Consider the following 16558-nt stretch of genomic DNA (forward strand, 5'->3'; position numbering starts at 1 on the left):
CACCAATTGGAAAGAATGAGGAGGGGAATACTGGGTCACCAATTGGAAAGAGTCAGGAGGGGAATACTGGGTCACCAATTGGAAAGAACGAGGAGGGGAATACTGGGTCACCAATTGGAAAGAATGAGGAGGGGAATACTGGGTCACCAATTGGAAAGAATGAGGAGGGGAATACTGGGTCACCAATTGGAAAGAATGAGGGGGGGAATACTGGGTCACCAATTGGAAAGAATGAGGGGGGGAATACTGGGTCACCAATTGGAAAGAATGAGGGGGGGAATACTGGGTCACCAATTGGAAAGAGTCAGGGGGGGAATACTGGGTCACCAATTGGAAAGAACGAGGAGGGGAATACTAGGTCACCAATTGGAAAGAACGAGGAGGGGAATACTGGGTCACCAATTGGAAAGAACGAGGAGGGGAATACTGGGTCACCAATTGGAAAGAATCAGGAGGGGAATACTGGGTCACCAATTGGAAAGAATGAGGAGGGGAATACTGGGTCACCAATTGGAAAGAACGAGGAGGGGAATACTGGGTCACCAATTGGAAAGAACGAGGAGGGGAATACTGGGTCACCAATTGGAAAGAACGAGGAGGGGAATACTGGGTCACCAATTGGAAAGAATGAGGAGGGGAATACTGGGTCACCAATTGGAAAGAATGAGGAGGGGAATACTGGGTCGCCAATTAAGTTGCGCCGTCGTGATCAGCTCAGTCACGTTTTTTATTTGGCCGCAGGAGCAGCAACTTGCAGCGTTTCGGAAGCAGGCACAAGGTGCATGATAAACAGCAACCGCGGCGTTGGAAGTTAGGGCCCCTTCCCACTCCCTCCCCAAACAAAGAAAACAGCATTTCACTCTTTGCAGATTCGGACGTTTTGCAGATTGCCCCCAGCGCACGGCAAACTTTGAAAGCCGGTCGATGAAAGACTTCACTGTGCAAGCTCGTGAACCTTTCCAACGGGTAAAGCAGCCGTGGCGCTTCACCCCGTCCCTCGGTTCCCCCTCGCCCCGTCCCTCAGTTCCCCCTCTCCCCGTCCCTCGGTTTAAATGTAGCGCTGGTTAGATGCAGGGTAAAGATCCCGCTGCTGCACTCCATCAGACTGCACCAAGTAAACTTTTCCCACCCTCAGCACCTCCAGTGGTCAATTCAGTATCGAGCAGCAATTGGGCTTGAGGTGTTTTATAAGACACAATTACTGCTGCCGCCGAGAGACATCATGGTCCTACCGCTCTGGACTGGGATTGGACCAAGGTGCCACATGTGACAGGCCAGCATCGTTCCACCTTTCAAGTTCATTGCAAATTGGCCGCCGCGGAGAAACCCGCCGGTCTTGCCAAAACCCCGCGGCTCAGCGTGGGCTAACGGGCCGGCCCGACAATGGGATTGGTCACCGGGGGTTTGTTCCCCGGTGTTGGCGACTTGGCTTTGCTTCTACTCATCTCCAGATGGCCGACTTGGCTCCTCTGCTGCCTGGCTGGGCGGGCGGTGCGGGTTTCTTCCCTGGTTTGCCAGGGTTGGAGCTCTTCTCCACCCCCGTCTTGCTGGCAGAGACCTGTCTCTGGGCAGATGGCTGCGCCGACAAGTCCTGAAAAAGATAAAACGACAGGTAAGCATCATCAAACAGATATTAACCAGGACTGGGGAATTTTAGCTGTGAGGAAAGATTGGAGAGGCTGGGTCTGTTTTCCTTGGAACAGAGGAGGCTGAGGGGAGACTTGATTGAGGTGTATAAAATTATGAGGGGCCTAGATAGAGTGGATGGGAAGGACCTATTTCCCTTAGCAGAGAGGTCAATAACTAGGGGGCACAGATTTAAAGTAATTGGTGGAAGGTTTAGAGGGGATTTGAGGGGAAATTTCTTCACCCGGAGGGCGGTGGGGGTCTGGAACTCACTGCCTGAAAGGGTGGTCGAGGCAGAGACCCTCACCACATTTAAAAAGTACTTGGATCTGCACTTGAAGTGCCGTAACCTGCAGGGCTACGGACCAAGAGCTGGAAAGTGGGATTAGGCTGGATGGCTCTTCGTTGGCCGGCGCAGACATGATGGGCCGAATGGCCTCCTTCCATGCTTTAAATTTCTCTGACTCTATGAAGATGTCGATTGGTGGGGAGAACTTTTCCCACCCTCTTCCCTTTTTAAAAAGAAATTGCGATACTGAAAGGGTTAGCGCCGGTGTTTGGGACGTCGATGTCGGCAGAGTTCACCTGCCCCATGTTCTTCCTGCAGCCCCCGGCCCCCATCCCGACCAGCTGGCTGAGCTATTTGCTCCTCGAGTGTCGCGGGTTGTTCCTTTTTGCGTTTGAAAAGGGACGAAGGCGGTAAAAACGCTGGTTTCCGGATCTGAGCCAGGCCAGCAGATTTCACGTGTCTCTGGAGTGCGAGAAGGGAGAGCGCCTGCAATGCACACAGTGCAAGAAAGGCCAGAGCGGAGAGCGCGGGACGGGAGAGACACAGTGAGCCGGGCATTGAGACACGGCCTGAGAAACACCGCTCTAGAAATGCAAGTCTGTCTTGCTCCACACGAGCCTCCTCCGTCTAACCGTATCACCACATCCTTCAATTCCTTTCTCCCTCATGTACTTATCTAGCTTCCCCTTAAATGCATCTGTGCCAATCAACTCAATGACTTCTTGCGCACGGCTCATTGTGATGGCTCGGTCTCCCCAATCCTTGCCCGCTCCCCCTGGCCAGCGTCACACAGCCTCGGGCGCTCACCTCTCTCTTTGCCATTTGGTTTAATTTCTGATCCAGGCTTCTTCGAGCAGAGGCGGCCTCACTCTCTGATCCCTCCGGCCTGTGAAGCGAAGCACGAGAGGCGGTTAGACGGGGCAGTCAGGCCCCCGGGTAAACGCTGGGCAGAGCTCGCTCCCGTGCGGTTGGTGTGCACGTGGGCCGCACTGGGATTAAAAGGCTTTGGCAGAGTGCCTTACAATGTTGTCAGCGATCATTAACAAGCTCCTTTAAAAGAAAAGGAAAGTCTAGAGGGCAATGCATATTGTTCAGAGTACCACCCCCCCCGCGCCCCCCACCGTGACCATGTAAAAATATTAAAACATTATTTGACAAAATTCTACCTCAGTGGAGATCTCACACTTGCAGCCTTTGGCTCAGAGGTTGCATGCTTGCCTCAGGGTCCAGAAGCTTCAGGGTTCAAATCCCACTCCAGACAGTCCTGGCAAGTGGGTCAGAATTCCATAGTTGACATCCAGCAGGATATTTTATTAGGGATATGGGGAGAAAGCAGGGACAGGGTACTGAATTTGGATGATCAGCCATGATCTTATTAAATGGCGGCGCAGACTCGAGGGGCCGAATCTCCTGCTCCTATCTTCTATGAAACAGTCCATTCGGCCCAACTGGTCCGTGCCGGTGTTTCTGCTCCACACGAGCCTCCTCCCACCCCTCTTCATCTCAGCCTATCAACATAACCTGCTACAGGAAACTTTCGATTTACCGGCACCTAAATAACCGGAAATCTCGGTTAACCGGCAAAATTCAGGAGTAGGTTCAGGTAAGTTTTACTTCATATTCTACTTGCCTTCCTCCATCTGTTGCTGTGCAAGGGTGTGGCTGCAGCTGTTGCTAAGCTACAGAGACGCTTGCAACTTGTGGCCATTGTTCTGCACTTGTTGCTAAGCAACAGGGTTTGTTGCTTTATACGGAGCCGTCAGCTCTCCGTATCTTTTACTATAGCTTTCGGTTATCTGGAATTTTTGCTGAACCGGCACCACATCGGTCCCGGATTTTTAAAAAGTTTCTTGTATTCCTTTCTCCCTCGTGCGTTTATCCGGCTTCCCCTTTAAATGCATCTCTGCTATTCGCCTCAACACTTGCACTATCCCATCAATGTAAAGTGGTTTTGGAGAGACAGCGGTGCAGAAATGGCCCACGCTTACTCCAGGAATGGTGCTTCGAAAATGATTCCAGGAGTCTCGACAGGTCCAACCAAGGCAGGGCAGTAATTAACACAGCCCACACCATACACGCCTGGGACCTTTTACACAGAATGTACAGCACAGAAACAGGCCATTTATCCCAACTGGCTCGTGGTGTTTATGCTCCACACCAGCCTCCTCCCGCCCCTTTTCATCGCGCCCCATCAGCATCTCCTCCTATTCCTTTCTCCAAAGGGATATAGATAGGCTAAGTTGAGTGGGCAAAAATATGCCAGATTATCCACATTGGTAGGAAAAATAAAAAAGCAAATTATTATTTAAACGGGGAGAGATTACAAAATGCTGAGGTGCAGAGGGATCTGGGTGTCCTCATACATGAAACACAAGAAGTTAGCATGCAGGTACAGCAACTAATGAGGAAGGCAAATGGAGTGTTGGCCTTTATTGCAAAGGGGATGGAGTATAAGTAGGGAAGTCCTGTTACAACTGTACAGGGTGTTGGTGAGACCACACCTGGAGCACTGCAACAGTTTTGGTCTCCTTATTTAAGGAAGGATATACTTGCATTGGAGGCAGTTCAGAGAAGGTTCATGAGGTTGATTCCTGAGATGAAGGGGTTGTCTTATGAAGAAAGGTTGAGCAGGTTGGGCCTATACTCATTGGAGTTTAGAAGAATGAGAGGGGATCTTATTGAAACATATAAGATTCTGAGGGGGATCGACAGGGTAGATGCTGAGAGGATGTTTCCCCTCGTGGGGCAATCTAGAACTAGGGGGCATAGTTTCAGGATAAGAGGGCACCCATTTAAAACGGAAATGAGGAGGAATTTCTTCTCTCAGAGGGTCGTAAATCTATGGAATTCTCTACCCCGGAGAGCTGTGGAGGCGGAGTCAGTGAATATATTCAAGGCGGAGATAGACAGGTATTTGAGCTCCAGGGGAGTCAAGGGTTATGGGGAGCGGGCAGGGAAGTGGAGTTGAGGCCAAGATCAGATCAGCCATGATCTTATTGAATGGCGGAGCAGGCTCCAGGGGCCAAATGGCCGACTCCTGGCTCCTATGTCTTATGTTCTTTTTCACTCAAGTGTTTATCCAGCTTCCCCTTAAATGCATCTGTGCTACTGGCCTCAACCACTCCCTGTGGTTGCGAGTTCCACATTCTCAGCACTCTCTGGGGAAAGAAGTTTCTCCTGAATTCCCCATTGGATTTATTAGTGACCATCTTATTTTTTATCAAGTACCGTAAATACCACAGGGAGTGGTTGAGGCGAATGGCGTAGATGCATTTCAGGGGAAGCTGGATAAACACACGAGGGAGAAAGGAATAGAAGGATATGTTGATGGGGTGAGATGAAGTAGGCTGGGAGGAGGCTCGTGTGGATCATAAAATCCTGTGATTTTTTGTAAAAAGGAGGTGCACTAAACCAAAAGCGGATGCCGGAAATCTGAAATAGAAATGCTGGAAACACTCAGCAGGTCAGGCAGCGTCCATGGAGAGAGAAACAGAGTCTGCATTTACGGTCAAGGTCCGGTCCGTGTTCTGATGAAAGGTCATCAACTCGACGCATTAACTTGGCTTCTCTCCCCACACATACTATCTGACCTACTGAGTGTCGTGCAGCATCTTCGGTTCTCATTTTTATGTAAGTTAAACCGGCGGCTTGCCGATACCGCATTTTGGTTTTTAAAACCTGCAGGTTGCCAAAAGGTCGGAAAATACAAGACCGAGCGGCACAGACAGAGAGAGGGTGCAAGAGGCTTGTACGAACCCATTCTGCTGGATGTCCCTCAGGTAGGTGAAGAGCTCGTGCATGGCTGGCACCGGTCGGTCGGAGGTATTGTGGTGCGCGCTCAATAGCCTCGAGAGTTCCCCAATCTGCTTGGGCGACAGCACTCCGCCCGCAAACCCTACAGCAGAAGGGGAAAAGCTACAGCCTCTTACAGCAAGTCAGAGAGGGTCGCAGCGCCGCATAACACACGGAATACATGTGATTGTATTACAGTCCAACGCTCTCCTGGCCCGGCCTGACCTCCCACCCTCCGTAAACCTCATCCCATCCAAAACTCTGCTGCCCCCGTGTCCTAACTCACACCGAGTCCTGTTCACCCATCACCCCCACTGTGCTCGCTGACCCACTCTGGCTCCCGGTCCGGCAACGCCTCAAAATTATAATTCTCGTCCTTGTGTCCAAATCCCTCCATGACCTCACTCCCACCCCCCCGCCTCCCTGTCGCTGTAGCTTCCTCCAGCCCCACAACTCAGAGATCTCTGCGTTCCTCCAATTCTGGCCTCTTGTGCATCCCAGATTCCCTTTGCCCCACCATTGGCGGCCGTGTCTTCAGCTGCTGGTGGGAGAACATGAGAACGTAAGAAATAGGAGCTGGGGTCGGCCACTCGGCCCCTCGAGCCTGCTCCGCCATTCAACAAGATCATGGCTGATCTAGGGCTCAAAGCCAGTTCCCTGCCCGCTCCCCAGAACCCTTCACTCCCTTATCTTGCAAAAATCTATCGCCAATTTGGCGGCCGCGCTCCCTACATTGCAGCAGTGGCTGCAGGCCAACAAGCACTTTGCTGGCTGGAAAGCGCTTTGAGAAGGTCCTGAGGCCGTGAAAAGGCACCGTGTAATATGCAAGTCTTTCATTTCATGTCATTTCTCCCCCCGCGCTCACTTCACTGGGCGACACGGGACACGGCCCACTCCCACCTGATTTCCGTGGGCTCTGGGGTCCGAACGCTCGCAGCGAGGGGACAGCCTCGGATGGATCGATCTTCACCTTCTGCACGGCGCTGCTGGGGGGCTTGCCACTCTGCCCGCTGGATAACTGTCCAGTCGGCTGGGGCCTGACATTCTCCCGGAGATTGGAGCAGTCCCTCAAGACTGGAGAGCCGCCTGAAAAAGGGAAACAATGCACGTTTCACAACCCAAGGAAGCCGCAGCAAGCGGGGGAGGGAATCTGATTTACTCTGCGATTTGCAAATAATAGTGGAGTACTGTGTACAATTTTGGTCTCCTTACCTAAGGAAGGATATACTTGCCATAGAGGGAGTGCAACGAAGGTTCACCAGACTGATTCCTGGGATGGGGGGATTGTCCTATGAGGAGAGATTGAGTAAACTAGGCCCGTATTCTCTTGAATTCAGAAGAATGAGGGTGGGATCTCATTGAAGCATACAAAATTATTACAGGGCTTGATAGGGTGGATGCTGGGAGAATGTTTCCCTTGGCTGGGGAGTCTAGACCCAGGGGCCATAGCCTCAGGATAAAGGTTAGGCCATTCAGGACTGAGATGAGAAGAAATTTCTTCACACAGAGGGTGGTGAATCTTTGGAATTCTCTACCCCAGAGGGCTGTGGAGGCTCAGTCATTGGGTATATTCAAAACAGAAGTCGATAGATTTCTGACTAGTAAAGGCATCAAGGGATATGGCGATAGGGCCGGTGAATGGAATTGAGGCAGAAGATCAGCCATGATCTCATTGAATGGCGGAGCAGGGTCGAGGGGCCGAATGGCCTACTCCTGCTCCTATCTTCTATGTTTCGATGTTAAACAGCCTTTCCGGTTCACCCACACAAAAAGAATGGATACTCGGGTGAGATGAAGGTTTATCATTTATTTTTCAGAATACCTAATAATAACCACCGTGGCAGTGGTAACTATTAATTCACGGGATGTGGGTGTCGCCAACACAGCCAGCATTTATTGCCCACCCCTAATTGCTCTGGAGAAGGTAGTATCTTGCTGGGCCATTCCAGAGGGCAGTTAAGAGGCAACCACATTGCTGTGGGTCTGGCGTCACATATCGGCCAGACCGGGTAAGGGCGGCAGATTTCCTTCCCTGAAGGGACATTAGTGAAGCAGATGGTTTTTGTTTTTTTTTAATTCCAGATTTATTTAATTAATTGAATTTAAATTCCCCAGCTACCGTGGTGGGATTCAAACTCTCGCCCCCAGATTATTAGCCCAGGCCTCTGGATTACTAGTCCAGTAACATAACCACTAAGCTACCATCCCAGATAGTGTCACGGGATCTTTTACATCCACTTGAGAGGCCAGGCGGGGCCTCGGTTTAACGTCTCATCCGAAGGAAGGCACCTCCGACAGTGCGGCGCTCCCTCAGTACTGCCCCTCCCACAGTGCAGCGCTCCCTCAGTACCGTCCCTCCGACAGTGCGGCGCTCCCTCAGTACCACCCCTCCGACAGTGCGGCGCTCCCTCAGTACTGCCCCTCCGACAGTGCGGCGCTCCCTCAGTACCACCCCTCCGACAGTGCGGCGCTCCCTCAGTACCACCCCTCCGACAGTGCGGCACTCCCTCAGTACTGCCCCTCCGACAGTGCAGCGCTCCCTCAGTACTGCCCCTCCGACAGTGCGGCGCTCCCTCAGTACTGCCCCTCCGACAGTGCGGCGCTCCCTCAGTACTGCCCCTCCGACAGTGCGGCGCTCCCTCAGTACTGCCCCTCCCACAGTGCGGCACTCCCTCAGTACTGCCCCTCCGACAGTGCGGCGCTCCCTCAGTACTGCCCCTCCAACAGTGCGGCGCTCCCTCAGCACTGCCCCTCCGACAGTGCGGCGCTCCCTCAGCACTGCCCCTCCCACAGTGCGGCGCTCCCTCAGTACTGCCCCTCCCACAGTGCGGCGCTCCCTCAGTACTGCCTCTCCCACACAGTGTGTCGCTCCCTGGATTACTAGCCCAGTAACATAACCACCAGGCCGCCGTTCCTTTAATGGGGGCGGCGGCTGCTTGTGGAATCGCGCTCCTGCAACAGTTAGTGCCCTGAGGAGAGGGGCAAATTGAAGGGGGCCAGAGAGACACCAAATGACAGAGGGTGTCCCTCTTACTTTGCTGGAATGCTGCATCATGCTGTGCTACGGTGGGTTTCTCCGAATCCACACTGGTCTCCACAGGATCCCCGGGCGATCGGTCCAAAAGCTGCGAGAGAGAGAGAATATCGCAGCGTTAAAAAAAAGTTAAAAACACAAGAGACTGTCCAGCCTCGCGGAAAATGTTCTTTTTACATCTTTTCTCGGATGGACACCCTCTCCTCGGCCCCAAACCAAAAGGAAAACTCGCCGAGGCTAGTCACACCATCATTTACAGCCGTCAATCGGTAAGTCAGCTCAGTTATGAGAAAGTGGTTCGTCACCTAGTTTCTCTTTTCGGTTAAGAATTCGACTGACAAATTACGGAATAACCAATTGGTGAATTGAACACGGGTGGGTTCTGGGCCCCGCACCTCAGGAAGAATATACTGGCCTTGGAGGGGGAGCAGCACAGATTCACCAGAATGATACCCGGGGGGGTGAAAGAGTTAAATGATGAGGGCAGGTTGCACAGACTAGGCTCGAGTTCCCTCGCGTATAGAAGGTTAAGGGGTGATCTAGTCGAGGTGTTTGAGATGATTAAAGGAGTTGATCGGGTAGAGAGAAAGAAACTATTTCCTCTGGCGGGGGGAGTCCAGAACAAGGGGACAGAACCTCAAAGTTAGAGCCAGGCCGTTCAGGGCTGATGTCAGGAAGCACTTCTTCACACAAAGGGTGGTGGAATTCTGGAAAAAACTCCCCCAAAAAGCAACTGAGGCTGGGGGGGGGGGGGTGGTGTCAATTGGAAATTTCAAATCTGAGTTTGATAGATTTCTGTTGGGCAAGGGTATTAAGGGGTTACGGAACCAAGGCGGGTAGATGGAGTTAGGACGCAGATCAGCCGTGATCTAATGGAATGGCGGGACAGGCTCGAGGGGCTGAACGGCCTCCCCCCCGTTCCTATAAGCTGCTCAACAATAAACACAGGGACTGAGAAAGTAAAGCCGACAGGGCCCTGATGGTCCGGTGAGCAGATGTGATGCCCAGTGTGGAACTACGCCAACGAGATGGTCCCAGGTTTGAACGCAGGGGGTGGCGTCGCTGGCTTGGCTGCTGGGCCCGAGAGACTGGCGAAAAATGCCACCTGTCCGCACCGATTGCATCTCCTACCCATCATTGTAGGAAAAGAAAAAGAAAAACTTTCATTTCTCCAGCGCCTTTCACCACCTCAGGACATCCCAAAGCGCTTTACAGCCAATGAGGTACTTTTTGAAGTTGTAATGTAGGTAAACGCGGCAGCCAATTTGCGCACAGCAGGTTCCCACGGACAGCAATGTGATAATGACCAGATCATCTATTTTACTGGTGTTGGTTGAGAGAAAAATATTGGCCCCAGGACACCAGCGAGAACTCCTCTGCCCTTCTTCAAAATAGTGCTATGGGATCTTTTACATCCACCCGAGAGACACGACGGGGCCTCGGTTTAACGTCTCATCTGAAAGACGGCACCTCCGACACTGCAGCACTCCCTCAGTACTGCCCCTCCAACAGTGCGGCGCTCCCTCAGCACTGCCCCTCCGACAGTGCAGCGTTCCCTCAGTACTGACCCTCCGACAGTGCGCCGCTCCCTCAGTACTGCCCCGCCGACAGTGCGGCGTTCCCTCAGTACCGCCCCCCAACAGTGCAGCACTCCCTCAGTACTGCCCGTCCGACAGTGCGACGCTCCCTCAGTACTGTCCCTCCGACAGTGCGACGCTCCCTCAGTACTGCCCCTCCGAAAGTGCGGCGCTGGGAGTGTCAGCCTGGATTTGAACCCACAACCTTCTGACTCAGAGGCGAGGGTGCTACCCACTGAGCCTCAGCTTTGTGCTCGAGAGCCGAGGGCGGACAGTCCACCTACCATCTGGATGTAATACTGGAGCTCGCTGCTTCGCGAGCTCTGGTCCTGGAAGGACTGCCCCCCCGACGATTCGAAGCTACTGTCCTGGGTTGTTCTTCCCTCGGTCGGCGGCTGGTACTGGGTGTGCCCACTGTCCTCGGCATCGTCTGTGAACGGGTGCTCTGCCAGCTCGTCCGGATGGGGGCCAGGGGCTGCAGGAAGAACATGGGGCAGGTGAACTCTGCCGACATCGACGTCCCAAACACCGGCGCTAACCCTTTCAGTATCGCGATTTCTTTTTAAAAAGGGAAGAGGGTGGAAAAGGTCTCCCCACCAGTCGACATCTTCATAGAATCAGGGAAATTTAAAGCACAGAATGAGGCCATTCGGCCCATCGTGTCCGTGCCGGCCCACAAAGAGCTCTCCAGCCTAATCCCACTTTCCAGCTCTTGGTCCATAGCCCTGCAGGTTACGGCACTTCAAGTGCATATCCAAGTACTTTTTAAATGCGATGAGGGTTTCTGCCTCTCCCACCCTTTCAGGCTGTGAGTTCCAGACCCCCACCACCCTCTGGGTGAAAAAAGTTCTCCTCAAATCCCCTCTAATCCTTCTACCAATGACTTTAAATCTCTGCCCCCTGGTTATTGACCTCTCTGCTGAGGGAAATAGGTCCTTTCTATCCACTCTATCTAGGCCCCTCATCATTTTATACACCTCAATCAAGTCTCCCCTCAGCCTCCTCCGTTCCAAAGAAAACAACCCCAGCCTCTCCAATCTTTCCTCGTAGCTACAATTCCCCAGTCCTGGCAACATCCTCGTAAATCTCCTCTGCACCCTCTCTAGTGCGATCACATCCTTCCTGTAATGTGGTGACCAGAACTGCGCGCAGTACTCCAGCTGAGGCCTAACTAGTGTTTTATACAGTTCAAGCATAACCTCCCTGCTCTTCTATTCTATGCCTCGGCTAATAAAGGCAAGTATCCCGTATGCCTTCTTAACCACCTTATCTACCTGGCCTGCTAGCTTCAGGGATTTGTGGAAATGCACTCCACAGTCCCTCTGTTCCTCTACACTACTCACTATCCTACCATTTAATGCGTAGTCCCTTTCCTTGTTAGCCCTCCCCAAATGCATTACCTCACACTTCTCCGGATTGAATTCCATTTGCCACTTTTACGCCCACCTGACCAATTTATTGATATCTTCCTCCAGTCTACAGCTTTCTTCCTCACCATCAACCGCACAACCAATTTTTGTATCATCTGCAAACTTCTTAATGAGGCCCCCTACACCGAAGTCTAAATCATTGATGTACACCACAGAAAGCAGGGGAACGAGTGCCGAGCCCTGCGGAACCCCGCTGGAGACGGCCTTCCAGTCACAAAAACGGCCGTCGACCATTATCCTTTGCTTCCTGCCACTGAGCCCATTTTGGCTCCACCTGGCCACTCTCCCTTGGATCCCGTGGGCTTCTACTTTTCTGACCAACCTGCCGCGCGGGACCTGGTCAAAAGCCTCGCTAACCTCCGCAGAGACAACGTCTTGTCCGCACGCCTCCCCTTTCAGGCGAGCCGTTAAAGCTGAAGCCCTGTGCTGCTGGCCCTGGGTGTTAAGAGATCCTGCAGCACTTTCAAAGACGAGTGGGGAGTTCTTCTCCCACCCTCCTGGTCAACATTCCTGCTTCAACCAACACCAAAGAGCAGATTAACCGGCCATTAATCTCATTGCTCCATCGGGGATGTCACTGGCACAGAATTGGTTGCCATGCCTACATCAAAAGAGTCACTACACTTCAAACAGTAATCGCATGAAGCACTTTGGCACGGAGGTTCCAAGGCACGATATAAATGCAAGTCTGACCATCAAACAGAGAAATGATGGGAAGAAAAGACTTGTATTTATGTAGCCTTTCCAAACCTCAAGATGTCCCAAAGCACTTTATAGCCAATGGAGTACTTTTTGAAGTGTCATCACTGTTGTAATGTGGGAAACGCGGCAGACAATTTGCGCACAGCAAGCTCCCACAAACAACAATGTGATAATGACCAGGTCATCTGTTTTAGTCATGTCGATTGAGGGATCAATATCGGCCCCAGGACACCGGGGAGAACTCCCCCGATCGTCTTCCAATGGTGGGCGAGGGATCTCTCACGTCCACCCGAGGGGGCAGACGGGGCCTCGGTTTAACGTCTCATCCGAAAGACGGCACCTCTCGACCTCAGTTCTTGTTCAGCTGCGCGGCCTCGTGGCGATCTGGAGGTCCCGTAACAGACCGCTCAACGGCATTATACTGAAAAAAAACCCGATAATTTAAAGGGACAGTGCACCCAAAAAAAATTAGAGAGAACATTGTTCCCGGCAGTGCAGCCCTCCCTCAGTACTGCCCCTCCGACAGTGCGGCGCTCCCTCAGTACTGCCCCTCCGACAGTGCACCGCTCCCTCAGTACTGCCCCTCCGACAGTGCGGCGCTCCCGCAGTACTGCCCCTCCGACTGTGCGGCGCTCCCTCAGTACTGCGCCGGGAGCGTCAGCCTGAATGTTGAGCTGAAGTCGCTGGGGTCGGACACGAACCCACGGCCTTCTGACTCAGGGACGAGAGTGCGCTACCCATTGAGCACCTGTGGAACTCAGACCCTGCTTTACCTGTCATCATGGTCTCATCCACCTGTGGCTCCAGGGGGTGGAAGCTGGCATGGCTGAGGAAGCTGTAGTTCAGCAGTTGGCTGAGGTCCTCCAGGGAGCGGGGGTTGGTCAGGAGCGGAAGCATCCCCAACTGGCCCTGGCCCTGCCCGGCATACGAGGAGCTTCCGGCCAGCAGTGGGTGGTCCCCCCAGTGAGAGGCGCGCGTGTCAGCCCGCTGCAGGTAATGTTCGCGCTTTAAGGGGGGGTCCAGAGCTTCGGTGGCGTTCCAGCCCATGGTCCTGTCTCTGCTGGGCAGGCTGACCTCCTGGTCTCGGGTTGCCACGGACGCCAGGTACTGAGAGGAAGCCTGCACCGCAGGCTGCAGGGGAATGGCCTGGGGAAAGGGGGCGGGCATGCTGCGACTCTCCCATGCGGGGGCATCCACGCTCTCGCGGCTGGCATACGGCAACTGTCCGCTCTCGATCCCGTCCCCGGAGACCTTGTGATCGGGAGCCAGCTCGTGCAGACGGGGGTCGCTCCTCTGACTGGCCCAGCCCGGCTGCTGGGAAAGGTGCAGTTTGAGCAGATTCCTGTGGGCCTGAGGCCCTCTGCCGTCGGAGGAATGCTTCAGCTGTTCGGTCTGCGAGGCAGGGACCGTGTCGGGCGCGCTGGAGTATGACGAGAGATCGGAATCGGTGGTCGTCACGTTGCTTACAGCGGCAGTCCCTGAGGTAGACAATGTCCTGTTAAGCTCTCGATAAACGGGGACTTCTTCGTAATGTAGGATGGACTGCTGCAGGAAACACAAACATGGCACTGTTAGGACTGGGACCTCACGCAACACAGAAGAATTAGGCAGAAACATTTAGCGGGCCACACTTGCATTATCCCATCAATGTAAAGTGGTTTTGGATGAAATTAAAATGATTCCAGGAGTCTCGACAGACTTGACACTCAACAAGTCCAACCAAGGCAGAGCAGTGATCAACACAGCCAACACCGTACAGACCAGAGATCACAGCTGGGACCTTTTACATAGAATGCACAGCACTGGAACAGGCCATTGATCCCAACTGGTCCGTGCTGGTGTTTATGCTCCACACGAGCCTCCTCCCACCCTACTCATCTCACCCTATCCTTCTACTCCTTTCTCCCTCATGTGTTTATCGAGCTTCCCCTTAAATGACTCTATGCTATTGGCCTCAACCACTCTCTGGGTAAAGAAGTTTCTCCTGAACTCCCTATTGGATTTATTAGTGACTGTCTTCTAGTTTTGGACTCAAACCACAAGTGGAAACATCTTCTCTGCGTCTACCCTATCGAACCATTTCACAATCTTAAAGGCCTCTATCGGGCCACCCCTCGGCCTTCCCTTTTCTAGAGAAAAGAGCCCCGGCCTGTATAATATCGCCAGAAAGAATCTTGTGTCATCATTGTCAGAGACCCATGAGGAGCAATGATTCCTGTAAATTTCTTTGGCCCTGTGCGGCCCCTTTAAGTGGATTTTACATTGAAAAGTCGGTTAGCCACTGCGCTCTGTGCACCTTCGAGCGAACGTTGATTAGGAGCTTGACTGGCCATGGGTTGCGGCCTGGGGCGATGGGTGGGGACATAATAACTCAATTAGCCCGTAGGCTTCATGCGCCAGGCGTCTCTCCGTCACCTACCGGCGGTTTCTGGTGGCCGTGGGGCGAGTTTTCGGCCATTAGCACCTTCAGTGCCTCGTTCCAGTGCGCCTGCATCATGGTCTGCAGCTTGGACACCATCTCGCCGCGCTGCGCCTCCAGCTTCCTCTTCACCGCGAGCAGCCTGCCCGTCTCCTCCTGCCCCTTCGCCAACCTGCAGCCGCCGGGCAGAAAGGGAGAACTTGTATTTATATAGCGCCTTGCACCACCGCAGGACGTCGCAAAGCGCTTCACGGCCAACGAGCCTATATTACAACAGCAGTCACCCCTCCCACAGTGCAGCGCTCCCTCAGTACTGCCCCTCCCACAGTGCGGCGCTCCCTCAGTACTGCCCCTCCGACAGTGCGGCGCTCCCTCAGTACTGCCCCTCCGACAGTGCGGCGCTCCCTCAGTACTGCCCCTCCGACAGTGCGGCGCTCCCTCAGTACTGCCCCTCCGACAGTGCGGCGCTCCCTCAGTACTGCCCCTCCGACAGTGCGGCACTCCCTCAGTACTGCCCCTGCGACAGTGCGGCGCTCCCTCAGCACCGCCCCTGCGACACTCCCTCAGTACTGCCCCTGCGGCAGTGCGGCGCTCCCTCAGCACCGCCCCTGCGACACTCCCTCAGTACTGCCCCTCCGACAGTGTAGCACTCCCTCAGTACTGCCTCTCCGACAGTGCGGCGCTCCCTCAGTACTGCCCCTCCGACAGTGCGGCGCTCCCTCAGTACTGCCCCTCCGACAGTGTAGCACTCCCTCAGTACTGCCCCTCCGACAGTGCGGCACTCCCTCAGTACTGCCCCTGCGACACTCCCTCAGTACTGCCCCTGCGACAGTGCAGCGCTCCCTCAGTACCCGCCCCTCCGACAGTGCGGCACTCCCTCAGTACTGCCCCTCCGACAGTGTAGCACTCCCTCAGTACTGCCCCTCCGACAGTGCAGCGCTCCCTCAGTACTGCCCCTCCGACAGTGTAGCACTCCCTCAGTACTGCCCCTCCGACAGTGCAGCGCTCCCTCAGTACCGCCCCTCCGACAGTGCGGCACTCCCTCAGTACTGCCCCTCCGACAGTGCAGCGCTCCCTCAGTACCGCCCCTCCGACAGTGCGGCGCTCCCTCAGTACGGCCCCTCTGACACTGGGAGTGTCAGCCTGAATTATGTGCTCAAGTTTCTGGAGGGGGAACTTGAACCTTCATGCAGTTTGGGTAATCAAACCATCAACTTAGGATAACAGATGCTGAACAACCTTCACCGCAAGAACAGCTAAACCAGAACACAGAGTTTTGGCCCGATTCCTTAAAGTCTCATTTTTTTTTACAATGCCATCTTGTGGACATCTGTGGCTTTGCTCAGTCGGAGAATCTGGTCGAAGTTTGGGGGAGATTTGGCAGGGGGCAGTGGGATTTGAACCCACAGCAATCTGACTCGGAGGCGAGAGTGCGATCCACTTTGCTCACACGGGGTCCCCGGACCTTAAGGGGTGCACAGTTTTGGTCTCCTTATCAGAGGCGGTGTTATGAAGGTTCACTCGGTTGATCTCTGGGATGAGAGGGCTGTCCTATGAGGAGAGATTGTGTAGAATGGGCCTATACACTCCGGAGTTTAGAAGAATGAGAGGTGATCTCATTGAAACATACAAGATTCTGAAGGGGATTGACCGGGTAGATGCTGAGAGGTTGTTTCCCCTGGCTGGAGT

General features: G+C 53.7%; 1 protein-coding gene across 2 annotated transcripts in view; it reads right to left on the reverse strand.

Moving 5' to 3' along the window:
- Window positions 1–348: 348 nt before the first annotated feature.
- Window positions 349–16558, reverse strand: part of LOC147090572 (uncharacterized) — a 51535-nt gene continuing 35325 nt past the window's right edge. Inside the window, exons 12-19 of one of the 2 annotated variants that reach the window (XM_085977314.1) lie at window positions 14870–15041; window positions 13224–13995; window positions 10603–10793; window positions 8742–8832; window positions 6608–6793; window positions 5672–5810; window positions 2723–2801; window positions 349–1591 (exon numbers count right to left, since the gene is read on the reverse strand). In XM_085977314.1, coding sequence (XP_085833440.1) covers window positions 1442–1591; window positions 2723–2801; window positions 5672–5810; window positions 6608–6793; window positions 8742–8832; window positions 10603–10793; window positions 13224–13995; window positions 14870–15041 — 1780 coding nt within the window. In that variant the 3' untranslated portion in view covers window positions 349–1441. The remainder of the gene's footprint in view (window positions 1592–2722; window positions 2802–5671; window positions 5811–6607; window positions 6794–8741; window positions 8833–10602; window positions 10794–13223; window positions 13996–14869; window positions 15042–16558) is intronic. The other variant, XM_085977315.1, reaches the window with a different exon arrangement.

The sequence above is a fragment of the Somniosus microcephalus genome, unplaced genomic scaffold (assembly GCF_052327205.1).
Source record: "Somniosus microcephalus isolate GS21.2 unplaced genomic scaffold, FLI_Smic_1.0 unresolved_chr4, whole genome shotgun sequence".
Taxonomy (NCBI): Eukaryota; Metazoa; Chordata; class Chondrichthyes; order Squaliformes; family Somniosidae; genus Somniosus; species Somniosus microcephalus.